The sequence below is a fragment of the Falco punctatus genome, assembly GCF_963210335.1.
Source record: "Falco punctatus genome assembly, chromosome: 1".
NCBI classification, from domain to species: Eukaryota; Metazoa; Chordata; class Aves; order Falconiformes; family Falconidae; genus Falco; species Falco punctatus.
In genome coordinates, this window is record NC_137580.1 from 108,198,440 (window position 1) to 108,216,039 (window position 17,600).

Here is a 17,600-nt window from a genome sequence, read left to right on the forward strand (position 1 = left end):
TCTCTTTTCATGTGTTATAGTCACATCTGCTTGTTCTACTGGAGGTAATATTTTATATTTGTCTATCAGTCTGTTCAAAGGTTCATATTCAAGAATAAAATTGTGTTTAAATTGTAACTTGGTAAGTAGGATGTCTGACTGTGGTCGTAGTTTTTAGAATACCTTTTCAACACTCTTCACAATGGCTTCTTTCACTTTGTTTTGTAGTAAGTTTATAACTTCTGTGCTACAGTAAGGTCATTAATATAAAGGTTTGAGATTGGTGTTTCTCTAGTCTTTTGTTCAGCAGTCTTAGTAATGAGACAAAATTTGAGTAAAGCCTGCCAGTTTACAAAGGCTTGGAATGGAATGAGTTTTATGTGTAAGCTAATCAAGTAGCTTAAGCACTTAGTCCAAGCATGGATCAGTTTGGTTTTGCTGTTCTGTCTAAACAAACGAAATGTGCATTCGTTCTTGTGTTGGAATAGAATGGAAGTGTTTAGCAGTGGGCCAGGGTTCAAACACTGAAGGAAATCCGCTGCTTTTTGTCAAAGAGGCCATGTTGGTATAGTAAACTGGACTAGATACTCTGCTTTTTCTTGGAATTAAGAGAGAGGCACAAGAGACTTCTACAGATGGATTATGAATATTAAATTTATTACAATAACAGTTTACAGTACAAGGCACATACTGATGACTTACAATCAGCTTGCAACACTTGTAACTAAACAGCCGCATAAATTAATACAGGTGCATCATGTACAAGTTGGAGAGAATACTTAGTTCTGTACAGCTAAAAATCCAGTTTAATTCTCTTGGCTTAAAAGGCAAACATGGTCCTAATTTAGCAGTTTTGTAACTTCCTTTTCACTCTTTGGAATAGAGGGTAGGACATACTGATGTGATTGATAAGCAGAAGGTGATCAGAAGAGAAGGAATTTGTTTGCCTCAGAACACTTTTTAATTGCAGTGCAGCCTGTTTGGTATCAATATAACTGGGTTTTGTACAAAAACAGTGTTTACTGTATGACTACTTGTTGAGCTACCTGATAAATACTGGTTACTCTAGATGTTTTCAGATGGATATTAAATTAAATAATTTCTCAGTATTTCAACCACTTGGCTGAATAGAGATGCTAAAATAGTGAACTTTTAAGAAGATTAAGAAGGCTTCAAACCAGTATGCCATGTAACAAAAAACTGATGAGGACTAAACTGCCTTGCACGTTCAGCTTTTATAGAATGAAAACATGGATGTATTTTATCTTTGTAGTAGTCAGGAAAAGAAAAGCCATTTTAATCCAATTCTGGAGGGCTTCTTTGCCCTCTCTTCCCATAAACCAGACTGGATTATTCTAGTAAAGAGAGCAAAGATCTAATATCACAAGTGATCTTCTGGACTATCTTATTTCTAAAAATATTTTTCCTGTGACTTTGCAGGTCTACTTTTTATATCTTCAAATAATTTTAAAAACTTTCCCCATCTCTCAGTACATCTATACTCAGAGTGCATTATTCCCACTTTTAAACTGCTGAGAGATCTTGCCCTGTGACTATTGCAGGACTTGTATTAATATCAGGGCTTCTTGGCTGACTTTTAATCCACTAGAAAACAGTGGCCCTTCTTGGGAGGTTGCTCAGCATTCTGTGCTAAAACCACCCAGAGAGACAATGTTTATTGTATATTAGTGCCTTAAAAAATATGAATTAAAGACACATCTTTTGCCATTTCAAATGCTGTTATAAAGGAATAACATCAGTAGTGCTGCACACTAAATAGCAGTGATTTCTGCAGTTATTACTCTTCAAAGTATTCCATTAGAAGTAATGTTTCCAGTTTCAGTTTGAAATGGTTGAACGAGAAACTCTGGCTTTGATAGAGATAATGCTCATATTTAATTCAACCATTTCTGTTCCACCTTTACCTTTCCTAATAAAAGATAGTAAAATATCTGTTTAAAGAGCAAGTGGCTATGTGTAAATGACCAAAAATTGGAACTGTAAGTTTGGGGGTGGTGTTTGGTTTGGTTTGTTTAATGAGCCTAGCATGAAACAGTGTTAAGTCTGGTAAAAAAAAAAAAAAATCGATTTGTAAGATTTGTCTATTTAAATACTTATCCATTTAGGAGGAAACTTATCTAGCACTAGTTGAACACTAGTCTGAAGAGTGAAGAAGCTGGGTAGAGTTTTCTCCTTTATCTCCCACACTTTGATACTGGATACATACAAATACCGAATTAATCTGACTTCGACATGTCATTTGTGTTTTTTCAATTAATGAACTCCTAACAGAAAATAGAATCTTTTAAAAAAAATCAGTAATTTTCTGGTTGGTAACTGAAGAACTAACTGCCTTTCTAATCTTGAAAGAATTCCCAAACTGTTCCTCGTTTCTTCCAATGAAGGCAGTTTTGGAAGTATATTTCAAATATACTTGAAGGATAAGCTGCAAAACCATTTCTTATGAGTACCCGTCCAGTAAGACGGATTTATTACAACTTTTTTTGGGTCGCAATGAAAGAATATGTTCCCTTTTTAAAAACAGTTCAGGATATTTTTGTTTGTAGTTCTGAAAGAACAGTTCTTGTCCCTTTACTTCCTTATTGAAGTTGGGCTTGAGACTTAAGTGAACTGAAGTCAATAGCTGAAGTGTAAGAGGCCTTCCTCCAGGACGTGTCTGCACGCCTAAGGAGAAAAACCTTGGTGGAGGTGATGAAAATGTTTTCAAAAGGCAAACACACCATCACTGCTTTCCCCTAGTGTGGCGAGTTCTTTGTACCAATGTAAACTCTTCAACAGGTTTCTTAATGTCTGCTGCTGTGAATACATATATAACCTTGTTAATTTTAGCAGTACATTACCTAAGTAGACCATGAGATACAAAAGAGACTTTCGTCCTCTATTTTATTTTACTTTTGTTATAATCTATGTGGTAGAGTAAAAATACAATGCAAGTTTTTACATAAATGATGCCTACTTAGGGTTTATTCTCAATTTCCCCATGTAACTGCGGCAGAACTACTGTCCTCCAACTGACTTGGCAGCTGCAGTCAGTCTGAAGGGCAGTTACAATCGGAGAGCATGTGTATGCATATAATAGAAAGAGGTTAATGTGCATGGAAGTTAATCTGTATATCAGTGCCTCAAAATTTAATATAAATAGTTCTGATGAGAATCAATCCTGCTGAGCTCTACTCATGTTTTTGTTAAAAAAAAAAAATAAATTCCCCTCCTTTTCTTCTTCGGGGTGAAAATCAAATGTGTTCACATTAGAATATGAGCTATTAAATCTTCAAAGTAGGTTTGTATAGTTTGTTAAATGTACTTTTGCCAGCCAGCCAAAAGGATTATTCTAAACTTTACTTCTGTACTAGGAAAGAATAGAAAAAGCCACAGGCTCCAGCAAATTTTAGGTGTGAAATTAAATTAAAAAGAAACAAAAAACCTAAAACCAAAACTATGAAGCAGAGCAGCAGATCTTTAAGATTCCACTTTTTGGCATCAGAACTCAAAAAAAAAGTCATTTTTGGTTTGTAGTTTCTTTGGGTATAAGTGTTAGGTCTGTCAGGACAGTGATTTTGTGAATATATAGCTTGGTTATAAAAATGCTGTAGTAAGTGGTAGCAACTCAGGTACTTCTCAAGTAACCCACGATGAGTTTTTGTGGCTTGACTGGGTCTAAGGGAAAGTGAAGCCTACAACATTACAAAAATGCTTTTGTAGTATTTGTTATGCAAGAAATAATAGAAACTGTTACCATTTACAAAATGTAGGAAACACAAAAGAGGATAATGCTACCAAATACGTGTGCTAATGTATGCAGAGCTGTATATTAGTGCTGCTCAGGATTGTTTCCTCTTCCTCTGTCTACTCAACTTCAAACTTAGGGAATTTGCTATATTTTTTTTTCCTGCTTTATAAAACCCTGTGGTACTTGAGTAATGTATGGCTATCAGAAATATTTTTGTATTTTTCAGTGTAGTTTAAGCAATTAGAACCTTAGAAGCAAATACGACATTGCCCAGTACGAACAATCACATTGAGGAAGATACAGGAGTACTGCCACAGACTTGGGATCTACACCTACTCCCACCTGCTGATACTCGTCCTACAGTGGCTTTTGCAGTCACGCACACTTTCAAACAGCTCGAGTGCCCACTCATGGAGTAGTGGTATGCACACAGACAACCTCTTGTTTCCAGAATGACTTAGTTGTCAGTCAGTTCAGTCTGGTTAGAAGTGCACAGTAGATTTCATTGAATTGCTTGGATAAATGTGCTGGAGGCATTGTATTTCCAAATGCCCATTGTCAGTGATGCAGCCTCCACAGAAAACTCCTCCATTTGTTGTCTCAGCTGGAAATGTAATTATTTGGGGGCATAGTATGGAGAAAGTTACATTTTATGCTCCCCCTCTTTCTCCCCAGAAAACAGGTTAGCTTATACTGCATTCATGCGGATGTCTCCAAAAGGAATTTCTGTAGCTGTTTCTGGAGTAATGCTTTTCAGAATACGCTGTTGGAAAGAAATCAGTATTAGAAGTTGATTCATTTTAGAGGTACTACATAACATTGATAGCCATTTGGAAATAGATTTGTGACAAAAATATGACCTGGTTTTGAGTTACACCTCTTTAACTACAACATAAGGATGTTTCAGGCTTCAGTTATCTCAGCACTACGAAGATGTAAGGTGCTATAGAAGAACACAGCATTATTTTTTAATTATTTGCAACATGATTTGAATCAAGGTTTTACAGATGTTGTATTCATGCTTTAGGACTTTGCAGTTTATGTGGATACCCTGAGCCTGTTGGCTGAACACACTCTTTCTGAACTGGTATTTATGTGAACTTAGAAGAAATCCCCAAAATGTCATCACACACTGCCACGGATTTATGGCAGAGAAGTCTTACTAAATGTGGGAGAGAAAAAGAAACTTGTTCTTACAGACATACCCAAGGGAATCAATCTTTCACTGCCTCATTCCCATAATACTATGTCTTGTGTGATTTCTAGGAAGAGCTTCTAGTTCAACAGAGCTTAAAAAAAATTACTTGATACTATATATGAGTATGTCAGTGGCCTCAGTAAGACTTGGGGAGATCTGTGAATCACTCAGAACGGGCAGAAGACAATTAGCTGTCAGCTGGCTAGGAACAAAACAGCAATAATCCTAAAGTCCCAGGTCATTAGACCCTAGAAAAATCTACACACAGTATTTATAGGAATCACCTCCTTCCTAACAGTCAAATAGAAGCAACAGAGCATTGTGGATACCTCCTTAAGTGTTCCTGGAGTGATGATCAACCGATAAACCATGTAGATTGGAATGAAGACTATAGAAGAGGTTCCTATGCAATAACCTGCTACTGTGGTCCAGTAGGGATAATTATAATCAAAAAGCCGTAGCTCAGGAGGGTTGGACAGAAAGCTGCAGGTGACAAACTGAAAAAGAGGAAAGGATGAATACATGTGTTTTGATGGCACACACTTTGCTTTAGGGAACTCTGTGTCCTAGTGTAGCATTGAACTAAAAAATAATGAGTAGGACTCAAGAAGGATTAAAAATACGTTGACACTTAAAAAGTCCTAGATGACATTAGTATGGATGTTAAAAAAACAACCAAAACCAAAGAACCCCCCAAAACCCACTTTTGGATATCCAGACTTTCATTCAGGAAGTTTAAAAGAGCTCAAGCGCTTTTGGGTATAGCCCAACCAGTAACAAAGGAACTAGGTAAAAATGCTCATACAAATTGCTTATTCCATAAATACACATGGTGGTGGTTCTTACCTAAGAAGCATTAGAGAGAAAATTCAGGACCACACTTGTACACTTAAAGGGAAAAAAAATGTTGGATGGACAAAATGAGATGGATTGATAGCAGTGTGCAGAATTTCATCCAGTTACTTTTGTACTGGGCCCTGTAACTTGATTCCAGCTAAAGCATCCCTTCCAGAACAGCATCATCTTCATGTTAAACCACCAGAAGTAGGAAGTGTACAGTAACAGCAGACAGTTAGCTGCTTGTCCCATATTTAATCATGATCAGTGTCAATTCTTATTTATCTGAATTTAACTCGTAGCCACGGTGGTGGTGTTACGCTGTTCTTTATTGGGTTGTAGACCCTTTTAATACTCTTTCAAATACTGTTAAAATACTTGCCTGTGGTAATCACATCAGCTTTCAGTTTTCTCTGTGATAAGCTATACAGATTTTATTTTTTTCACTACTACTAATTTTCTACACATTTTAGCTTTTCTGTGATATTTTTCCATAGTATTTCAGTTCCTCGGTAGCTTTTACAAATGTTAATACTAGTTTGGATATGGTATTCTGGCATCAGCTTGATTAATGGTGTTAGATCATTTTCCTGTGCATATCCTTCATGCCTGAAAAATTTCTTGTAAAACAACAAACACTTTTAGTTTAATATTACAGGAATAATACTTGTGACTATCCTTGGAAGGATCTCTGAGTTCATCTTTTCCAGCGTATCACCAGAAGATCAGGATTGCCAGCAAAATTTCTGTACAGAATAACATAGTACCTTCTGGTCTTAGTTTAGTTTAGTTTTCACAGAGAACACAAATAGTTCTGCCTAGTAACCACATCACCAGAGCTGTATTCTTCTCTGTTTATTTTACTATTTTAGGATCACAAAGGGGACAGTACTATAAAAATTGTTTGTGGTGTCACACTTTTATTTACAGCCTTTTCCCCCTTTCTTTTTCTAGGCGTAATAAAATGAAAATCTGTTAATTATGGATTGATGATTACAAGTGTTTTGAATTCACTCTGTAGGTCTTAAATCTACATTCTGTGCTTCACAAATTCTATCTTGACCTGCTCTGCTCTCACTGAGGCTAGTAACAATAAAAGACAGTGTGAACTAATTTTGGATCAGGAAATGAATACTCTGTTAAAATGTTATCAATACTGCCAAGTCAAACATTGGGACAGTATTTCCAATTCTGAATTACAGATTTATTTGCAATTAACTGCTGTAAATTTTAAGTGGAATAGTCTCAAGTTGTCAGTCAGCAGTTGCTGAGGCTGTATGTTTACCTATCTTGGTTTTCTTCCCCAGAGAGTATGCTTCATCATAATCTTTTACTGCTTTGTTTTGCTGAGGGAAATATAAAGCAACAAAACAAAGTAACTTTGTTGAAGGAGGGGAGTTATTCAGAAGCCAGTCTTACTTAGCTAGATCATCTACAAAAGTCCTTAAAATAGTGATTTAGTAACAAGACCTTGCAGCATTTTATTGGATTTTTCACCGATTGAACCTTTTTGGTTTAACAAAAATTGTTACTAAAGAACTTCACGAGGAAATTCTGCAAGTAAGCTATTAGAAGTCTAAGGAACTGCATTGTGCAATGTTACTTTCTTGTGCTGTAAAGAAGAAGCTGTAAAGAAAACTCACCAGAAGGAAGATGGGACTAATTGCTACCCAGCAAATTCGCCAGTACCAGCCTGGGGTAAAGCCTAGCATTTCTTTCACATCATTGCAGAACTGGGTGATGCCTGTGGAGACAAGGTGGGGGAGAATGGTGACAGCAGATACAAATTTTTCATAAGTAGGTGCATGGCATTTTGTATGCACAGCAAATAAATTCAGAATCCATCGTGAAAAACTGTTGAGTTCCTATAATTCTCTAATTATATTAAATCCTTAATTATTCTGAGTGATAGCTTTTGTTATGTGGTACTTCTGTCAGAAAAAATTAATAATAATTCTCACGGATTTAGTGAGTTTGTAAAAAGGTTTTGTAAACTTTTTCCGGAGATGTCAGTGATCTTGTCTGCAGAAACGGGAAATGCAACACTGCAGAAGCTCGGTACTTTGGGTTGGTGATGTTTGTTGACGTGGCAGTAGACGTACCGTAGAACCAGGCCACGGCAACTGCTTCCAGAAACACAACGGTTAGGACAGCTGGACCAGTGGCATATTCTTCAAACAGCTTTACCACATATGCGCCTCCCTAGAAAGGAGATCATATTATCAGTGAACCAAAGATCCAGTGATGGCAGTCCTGTAATACTGTTGTTTATTGTTGCCTTCATCTGAACCAGAGCATTCACAGATGGGTGCAATTCAGTCAGTTCTGTCACTTTGTGGCTGTTCTTGCCAGTGAAATCCTCGAGCGTGCTGCTGCTCTGCTCGCTCTCTGTCAACATATTTCACCACACAGAAAAGCTAAAACTGAATCTGCTGGATGTTTTAGCTGGATTTTAATGAACCAATGAGATTTGCTGGGGTTTGATGGGATGGCTTGTTGCTTGCTTTCTGCGATTGCATCTTTCTCCAATGCTAGCCATAGTTACTGAACAGGAAATAAATAAGGTGTTACTTTGCTTTCTTTCCACTTGGGATCTGGACTCAAGGAGGAGGAGAGCACTGTGGCTCAGAGAGGAACTAAGTCTCCTTTTACAGCAAATGCTTTAAACGAGGAGGAAGTTGCACATAAATGTGCAAGTGGAGTGAATCGTGACAGGAAGGCCAAGTATTTTTTTCTTGTCCCTTGTGATCATTACACTCATTATTCAAAATGTTTCTTGTGAAAATGAAGTACCATGAGCCCCACAGGGACTGTATGGTGTGAATGATGATGACTTCTGGCCTGATTTGATGAGGAAGATCCAGGAAGTTCATTGCTAGAAATTTTTGGAGAACAGCAGCAGTCAATTACAGCATTTTCCAGCCGATATTTTTTTGATCATTCTTTTTAAAAATTCAAAATACATTTCAAATATTGTGAAAGTTAAAATAACAATACATGTTATTTTTAAACATGGAGCTTTTGAGGATAGGCACCATACACAGAATGTGGAAGGTTGACTGCTTACTGACTGAACAGCAACTGCGTCATTTTATCATGTGTAGCACATTAGAGTTCTGCTGAATTGCAGTAGGAACATTTTGCAACACATTTCCTAGTGAGAGATACTGTTCACATTCATTCCAAATATAGATTTCTGATACATAAAGAAAACAGGCTGGAGATTTAATCTGATTTCTTGAAATTCTCTTCAAAAAATACTGCCCTCTCCAAGATGTCGTTTGCCAGTATGAAGAGTCATATGCCAGTATGGAGGAGTGATTAAAATACTTACAAATGTCAGGGTTGCTAATGATCCCAAAAAGCAAATGATGGTCAGACCAAGGACAAAGAATTCTCTGCGTTTGCTCCAGACATGTGGGAATTCATCCAGTACTCCAGTAATCACTCCCTCTAGTCCTGCAAACTGAAAAGCATGGAAAAATCACTAGAAAATAGAGGGCAGTTTTACCTGCTTTAAAGTATGTTTCATAGCTTAAAGGAGCTTTAAAGCATTGAAACTCTGGTGCTTTAATTCTGTCTGTAAAGTTGGTGTGACTGGTGTTTAGACAGTCTTTCTTCAGAACTTTTAAACTCTTTAAGGTGGGGATTTAGTCTTCACATATCTCTAGGAAGTACCTAGCACCCAGAGGAAGTACTACATTACAAGTAACGGGGTGCTGGCAAGTGGTAGGTGGTTCAGGAGAGCAGAGATTGTGAAATCAGCTGAGTTTTGCCTTCCTGGAAGGAGCTGATTCTCAATCTATAAAAACAGGCTTACATGGGAAGTAATTACATCTCCTTTTTGCAGTGCTGCTGGAAATGCCACTTCCAGTTCCCACTTATTAAATCCAATTAGTGTGAAAAAGTCCCAGAATTTAGTAATTGCTTTGTAAGTTTGTAAGTACAAGAGAGAAGGAGCCTGGAAGGCTGCATTCAATCAGGGGTTGATGAATCAAGTGTGTTGCTTGTGTTTCCAAGTCTGTTACTAATTGTCACAGTATGACACTGATAAATCATTTTGTTTTATTTAGGCCTATTTAGGTCAAAATTGGAGTAATAGTTGCTGTCCTACAGAATGCACATGGAGATTCCAGTCTAGCTTTAAACCCATTAGAGATGGTGCAATATTTGCAATTCTGTTTCTTCGGGTGTTTGGGGGGGTAAGGCCAAACGCCAGGTATCTGAGAGGTCTGCTGTCTCACATGCTGCCTACTCACCGTGCTGTCTAACCCCAGCGTGAGCAGCATCAGGAAAAAGATGATGGCAAAGAAAGTGGAAGCAGGCATGTTTGCAATGGCCTCAGCATACGTAATGAAGAGAAGGCTGGGTCCTGATACAAGAACAGAGAATTGGGGATAATTGTTAGTGCACTGCTGCTGCGAGGAAGACAGGCTGTTTCACTGTGCCAGGTTCTCTTGCAGGGGAAAACTTCTCTCTCCAGACTATTTTGCAGTATGCAGTTACCACCGCATCTGTGAAGCTGCATGCAGTATGACTTCTATATGCTGTCTTTATGGAATGATTTTTTTTAGCTGTACTCTGTAGCAGTGCCTTTCTAATAAAGTAAGTCAGTATCCTGAATTATATACTAAATGTTTTGCATGATTTGGGCTGTTCTCAATCTCGAAGATAATATACAAATACGTCTTAGAAGCAGTTTGAGATGTGTACAAAAAGTTAGCTTACCAGTATCTTTGGCAACTTCTGATACATCTTCATTCCTCATCTCAGCCATGTATCCCAGCACAGTGAAAATGACAAATCCAGACACAAAACTAGTCACACAGTTCACAGTACTGGTAACCAGAGCATCTCTGCAACAGAAGACCTAACTCATATCAGGGAATCGGCATCTGCTAGAAAGGATAGCTTACTACCAGGTGGGGTGAGTTAGTGATCTGGATAGACTAGAAAAACTAGGGGAATACAGTGAAAAAACCAAGCATTTGAAACAAAGGAAAAAAAAACAACCCATGACTACTTTTTCATCTTCAATTTCAAACACATCCTGTAACATTAGTCTGACACTGGATTGAATGCTAGATGTATGCTGGTGGTTTAAAAAAATAGGAATTACTATAGGAATATTAAAGAACTGAGAATTTTGTTTTACAAGTTATAAATAGAATTTTTAAGATAACAAGGAAACAACTATAAATTGCCTTTCAGCTCAAGACTAAAGTAATTTCTTAACTGAATGCTGAGATTAAATAATTATAATGTGATTGTTTGGCAGGGGTTTAGTCCATTTTGTTGTGGCATGTTCCCACGTCTTAGACTCCTTGCTGTAATTGGTAGATATTATCTCTTTAGGGTAGGCACAACAGAGGAGAAATGTTCTATGCAGGTTCAGTAAGGACTTCTGTTCTGTTACACTTCAGTCTGATTTATCTGTACACAGGTCTTCAGTGTACAGTGTTCAGTGTCTTTCACCAGCACTGCGCTTCTTTTTTGTAAATACCCACGATTACATTTTCTTAACTCAGTTTCACTTGTAGAATAAGGTAGAACTCACTGGTAGCAGTTGTTATGGAATTTGTTGTAGCTGGCATAAGCCAACAGGACCCCAAAACCTGGACCAAGGGAGAAAAAAATCTGAGCTGCTGCATCCACCCAAACCTGAAAAATATTGAAGATTAAGAAAAAATGACATGAAACAGATTGAATGAATTTGGCATATTCAGAATATCACTTAGGCCTACAAAACTGTGTCTTACTCGTCTGCCTATATCCTGGTCCTGGTCTAACAAACATTTTCTTAAGACACCATGTTGAAATATGAATATTTATTGTAGATCTGTGAGAGTTGTAAATATCCACTATAATTTTAGTGCCTATGCAGTGCTTATTTGTCCTGGTTTGAGCTGGGATAGAGTTATTTTCTCCCTAGTAGCTGGTACATTGCTGTGTTTTGGATTTAGTATGAGAATAATGTTGATGGTACTTAGTTACTGGCTGGGTTTAAACCACGACATTATTGTATCTCTCAACACCGTTATAAGTACTCACTGGCAGTTTCACTTCTGACAACATCTTATTTAATTCACAGTGATTTGCCTGTGATCAGTTTAACACAAGTTTTGCAATGTACAGAGAACTTTTTATCTGTGATTTCGCAGTGGACTTGGCCCATCTTCCTCCAATTTCTGCGTGCTGTGGAATAGTCAGTCCTGTGTTTGGCTATGTCCCCTCCAGGCTAAGTAGCAGGTGATCACTGCCCAGATTTTTCCTAGATTTATGGAAATACATTTGACAGTGTGGATCCAGCTCTAGTCCTTAGGACTCAGTTCAGCTTTGCTGTAGCCATGACAGATGCAAGTGCAATCCTGTTATGAAAAGCCTGTTGTACTTGAGAAGTGGCCACAGCCTTAATGAGTCGTGTTCCAAAAGTACAATATCAGTTCTCTTTCTGAAGGTGAAAGTCCTCATTCATTTATCCCCTTCTGATTGAAACATGGAGTTCATTACAACTCATTTCTAATATTCTCTTCCATCATGTGAGGCCACCCTGTATCATCCACAGACAGAGCTCTGTCATCGTCCAGCACGCAGATTGCAATCTGCTGTCCTCACTTCAGATACATCCAATACAATATCAATGCCCTTTATTGCTTTTTCAGAAGATGTGGTCCCTTATTGGAGATGCTGCTTTATCAGAGACTGGTGTCTTTTCATTTCCTCTTCATTCAAAACTCTCCATATCAGCTGGGCAGCAGCAGACTTGCAAACATTAGAATTTTTAATCTTTGTATTTGTAGTATTTATTGGTTTGGGGTTTTTCCATCACCCTCCTCACTAGATGCCTTCATAGGCAGTGAAGTAAGTGCAGCCTTGGAGCTCGATGGACTACTTGTCATCCACAGAGTTCAGAGCTGCATCAGATACTGGAATGCCCGGGGTCTGTTGGGTTAGCTCAGTCTTGTCCTCATTCCTCCTTTCTTTCTGGTGGTGTATGCCAGCCTAACTGATTTATTCCTTCTCCACACACACTTGCAAGCGTTACTGAGTCATATTTTAATCAGTGGCTACAGTGAGTCTCTTTGGGCTTATCTGCCAAAGCTTGTGACAGGGCAGAGATCTGAAGTTTCAACTCTAGTAACCTGCATTATTTGAATACAGGCAACTGTGGTCACTGCTGGGCTGTGGAAGAGCCTGCCCAACTTTGTAGGGATCCGCTCACAGCCAATAAACCTGCAGCTAGACCAGTTTTTAGGGTTTAGTAAATTCAGTTTGCTCAGTGTGACTGTCACAGGTAAAGGATTTTGTTGCAGTGTAGCAGCAATCATAGCTTCTTGCTCAATGTCAGGCTGATCACCGTTTTACTGGCATAAAATTGTTTGATCATTTGTTTTCTTTCTAATCATATCACTCATTCTATGCAATGGGAACTCGACTATTAGTTCAAGCTAAAATGACAGTGAACTCTCAAAAAATCTTTATAGTTACAGAAAGAATAGCATGACTGTTCAAACAAGAGCATGAAATCAGGCTTTTAAGTCCATGCTAAGACATCCATGTAATCATGCTCTATGCTGAAAATAGACATTGAACTATACATGCTGATAGGCTGAAAGCCAATCTCTACCCTTTTATAACGTGGGGTTTTTTTTTACCTCAGTGGCCAGGAGTTTTTGCCAGTCAGGTTTCAAGTAGTAGAGGACACCTCTCCAAGCCCCAGGCAAAGTTGCACCTCTCACAAGCAGGATAAAGAGTATGATGTAAGGGAATGTGGCAGTCACCCATACCACCTGTGAGGGAAAACAGTAAGATAGCATGTGCCATGGGTAGAAGGTTAACAGGAATGAGTTATTACAGCTCTTGGCATTTACAACATCTTCATGTGAACTTCTCAGAAGGTCTGTAAACAGGCAGTTTGCCCATCTATACCCACGCTTTCTCACGGCAGGGTTGTTCTTGTCCGGAGAACAGTGGTGTAACTTACTGCTGTTATCTATTACTTGGGTAACAGTAGCAGTCACTCTACAGTAAATGCTTCACAAGTACATGAGTCTGTAATCCCTGTCATGAAGACAATCTGAGATAATTCTCTGTCAAATTAATTGGCTAATTTAGAACTGCTGCTAGACTATACTACCAAGTTGATTTGTCTTGCTTTTGCAATCACCTTGCCAGATGTTTTGACCCCTTTCCAGATGCTGAAGTATACAATGGTGAAGATTAACAATAAACAGAGGGTCAGTTGCCAGCTAATGCCTCCCAGGTCATCCAGCCCATTGGACCTGTGCACCTGTAGAACTTGGCGGCTGAAAGAGGAAAGAAGAACACAGTATAGATACATTTTAAACAAATGCTTATGTTAAGTATGCTGTGAACAGTCATAAACTGTGGTCTGAGCATTAATAATAGTCCTGAGGCCTTGATAAGTAGCCTTCAGAGTCATGTAATTTTGGATAATTTTTTTTGTATTAAAAGTTTGGTATTAATGGTACAACAGTAATGATAAAAGATAAGTGATGTCAGCTGACAGTGGCTGGGAGCCTTTGATCTAAAATATAGACTACCCTCCCATGCACCCTAAGCTTACATACACCTATCAGTATTTAGTTATTTGAATAGTTCAGAAAAGGGAACCATTAATAAACAGCCCTGCTCCCCCTCCAGAGAAAAGCTAGCTACATATTCCACCATTCTGTCTAATATTACTGTCCTCACTTACATGCACTTACGTATAAAATTCTTCTGCGGGAGAGATGGAGTGCAGGGACCAGCTGACATTGTCCTTGCTGAAGTAGTTTGTGCAGTTGCCTGTGTTCCAAGCATTTGTGCAGCTAGTCCATGGCAGCTCCGCCGTGAAGGAGGATACGAGGTAGTAAAAGGCCCAAGCCATAATGGTGTTATAGTAGGAGGCTACGTAAAGATCTATTATACAGATGGCAAAGCCAATTCCTGGTAAGGCAGGAAATAATTACATGAAGTAAGTTTCAGCCCCCCCAAAAAAAGAAACAAAAACAAAAGAGGGAAGGAATTGAGTACCACATTAACTACAACTAGTAACTGTCTAAGGCAGCTCTGCAGGAAGTACACATACCACAACACTGGAATTTCTTGTGGCTTCAGAAACACTCAGGCTCCAATTCCAAAAAAGCATCCTTAATCAAGACAGAACATGCTTATATAGTTTTTTTCATCTGTTCCTAAATTCCTGGAATTTAGAAATAGGCATCTTGCACTCTCAGTAAATAAAAAAGACAAGACCAGAGCTATAACATGGGGAGCAAGAGAAAATGTACATACAGAACAAGTCCTTTTACTCTAGAAGACTGTGGTAGGATAGTAATTGACAGACCAGGCTGAAAATGGGGAATCATTTCTTTCTAGTATGTTTGTAATAGAAAGAGTAGATCTTTATTCTTTCCTGGTTAAAATTTTGCCTTGGATTCAGCAATGTTGCACTTACTTTATTCACATCTTTTGTTTATTTTTTTGATAATTTCAGGCTTGGGTGAGAGAAGGTGCAAGAGTTGCACATCAAAGGTGTATACAAGAGTACATACACACATCTCCTGGTCTAGATAAAGTTTTATGAAAGCTTTCTTTGTAAAGCCAAAATCTTGTGTAGAACAAGCCTTACTTTGTTTTATGAGATTACTTTTCCCAGAAATTTCACTTACTCAGAAAGTTCCTAGTAATTTTCCATTTCCCTTCTTTACCTTTGAATATAGGACATATTTTCCTCCAAATTGAAATACAGCCATTCCTGTGGTACTGTCCTAGTGCTAGTTCCATATAGAAGAGAGGAATGCCTCCAAAGATGGCCATAATTGTGTAAGGAATGAGGAATGCTCCTGCAATAAAGAAAGCAGATGATTGTAACTCTTCATATGACTCCTCTTCCAACAGTACCAGCACTCCATAAACAAGAGTTCCTTTTATCCCACAGCGAAAATGCCTATCCCCTCCCTAGCCAGTGTGCCACACTGAATTACCATGGATTTCTTGTAAGAGTAACTACTTGGCAGTGTGAGTAAGAAGCAACACTCGGCCAAGCTTCTCATATTTCTGTAACAATTATACACAGGATTCACCAAGACTGTGCTGGCTACAATGGATACAATTGTGAGATGGGCTACAGATAAAAGAATTTCTTCCATAAAATGCCTTCTTTACATTAGGGAGACAAAAGTTCTTTCCGAGGTCTCCTTGATTTATGTTTTGGCTGATACATCAGTGAGTCTAAGACCTAGCATTCCTGATGAGTTGATTTTGACATGTTGGTTTATCTTAAAATACTCCCTGGGACAGGGATTGAGGCTTTTCTCCTGGAAGGCAGTCCTGCACCTAACTGGCTCTCAGCTTCTAGTTGTACTGATTTTTTAGATCTTGCTAGGTAGTTTTTCTTCTGTCTTAATGTATCTATTATCCTACCTCAGTATTTAGGTTTTCCAGCCTGCTTGAGAAGTAAGTAATTTCCCCTTGCCCATTTGTTATATATGATACTAAAATAAGTCACTAAATCATCCATTTATAAGCAAGCAAGCTCAGCATTAAGGAACAGCATACAAAACTAGTCACTGACCTCCTCCATTTTGGTAGCATATATAAGGAAATCTCCACACATTTCCCAGATCCACTGCATAGCCAATGACAGAGAGTAGAAAGTCAATTTTTTTACTCCAGGTCTCTCTGTCTTCTAGCTCCATCAGCTGCTGCTGGCCTTCTGCTCCACAGGTGGCAGAAGTGGTGGTTGTAGTGGTGGTTGGGGCTGCTGGGGCAGTGCACTGGGCATCTTCCACCTCTCCCATTCCATTGCAGGGAACCGAGCTCTGAACCCCTGAATAACCATTTGAGATCTGAGCTGCCTCCCCTTTATCTCCCTGGCTGGGACGGACTTTATTGCCATCCTCCACTAGCCGTAGGACAGATTTAGGGTTCCTGACCAGAAGTCTGTTCTCTTTACAATCTTCTCCTTCATTACAGTCTGAGACATCTTTCTTGGAAGTCAGCGGCTCAGTCTCATTGCTTGTTGGCTTTTTTTCCATTTTTTCCAAGATTTGTTGTAATCACTTAACAGCAGCACAGAGTCCCCTTCTGGCTTGTCCTCCCACGCTTTTATTCCCAGCGTATTCCCAGCACTTTTAGAATTCTTTTTCCATATTTAAATCCATCTGATTGAAGGCACAAACACCATCTAAGAAATGAAAAATAGTTAAAAATCCATTACAGGGCTTACCGACACCGATAACTTCAAAGTCACAACTGACAGGTACTGTGAAATACTTGTAGAAGTAATTAACCATCGCAGCATGCAATGTGAATCATTTAGCACATAATCCATTCAGGATTTTGTACAGAGAAAGGAAGGAAGCAACCATCCTTTTCCACGGCCAAAGCTGGCATACCTGGCTCATAACCTCTCAGGCAGATTGGCTGGACTTTCTGCACACATTGCTGGACAACTCACAGGCAGTCACAGTCCTGCTGTTTTCTGGTACCATATTCTCCCTTTGAACACCAGTTTCATACCCAGGGAGGTTGTGGGACTCCCAGTTTGCAAAAATGAGGGCAGAGTTTAGTGTGGCTTGTATTTTCTTAAGTTCATCCTGTGACTTCTGCTGGTGATTTCTAGATTCACCCAGTATGAAGGGAGAAGAATTAATAAAACAGATATGGTATAACAATGGGTGTACAAAGTACATTCCATGACCACCTTTCTTCAGAGATCCCACAGGTCTGCTGTGTTTAGCAGTAGATCTAGAAGGCTTGAAGAAAAGTTTAGGAAAGTATTTAAATCTCAGTGGTTTTGCATCAACTAACTTTTGAGGCTCAGTCAAC

The 17,600-nt window shown here is 38.6% G+C and overlaps 1 protein-coding gene across 3 annotated transcripts in view; it reads right to left on the minus strand.

The window, feature by feature from the left end:
- Positions 1-615: 615 nt before the first annotated feature.
- The window catches only part of SLC6A4 (solute carrier family 6 member 4), a 30,419-nt gene continuing 13,434 nt past the window's right edge, over positions 616-17,600 (minus strand). For 2 of the 3 annotated variants that reach the window (XM_080383328.1, XM_080383329.1), the window contains 13 exons: positions 16,345-16,956; positions 15,479-15,613; positions 14,495-14,714; positions 13,933-14,071; positions 13,421-13,555; positions 11,323-11,426; positions 10,494-10,621; positions 10,025-10,137; positions 9,100-9,231; positions 7,868-7,967; positions 7,409-7,509; positions 5,258-5,425; positions 616-4,493 (listed from right to left, as the gene is read on the minus strand). In XM_080383328.1, the coding sequence (XP_080239454.1) occupies positions 4,419-4,493; positions 5,258-5,425; positions 7,409-7,509; positions 7,868-7,967; positions 9,100-9,231; positions 10,025-10,137; positions 10,494-10,621; positions 11,323-11,426; positions 13,421-13,555; positions 13,933-14,071; positions 14,495-14,714; positions 15,479-15,613; positions 16,345-16,807 (2,013 nt within the window). In that variant the 5' untranslated portion in view covers positions 16,808-16,956 and the 3' untranslated portion in view covers positions 616-4,418. The remainder of the gene's footprint in view (positions 4,494-5,257; positions 5,426-7,408; positions 7,510-7,867; positions 7,968-9,099; positions 9,232-10,024; positions 10,138-10,493; positions 10,622-11,322; positions 11,427-13,420; positions 13,556-13,932; positions 14,072-14,494; positions 14,715-15,478; positions 15,614-16,344; positions 16,957-17,600) is intronic. The other variant, XM_080383330.1, reaches the window with a different exon arrangement.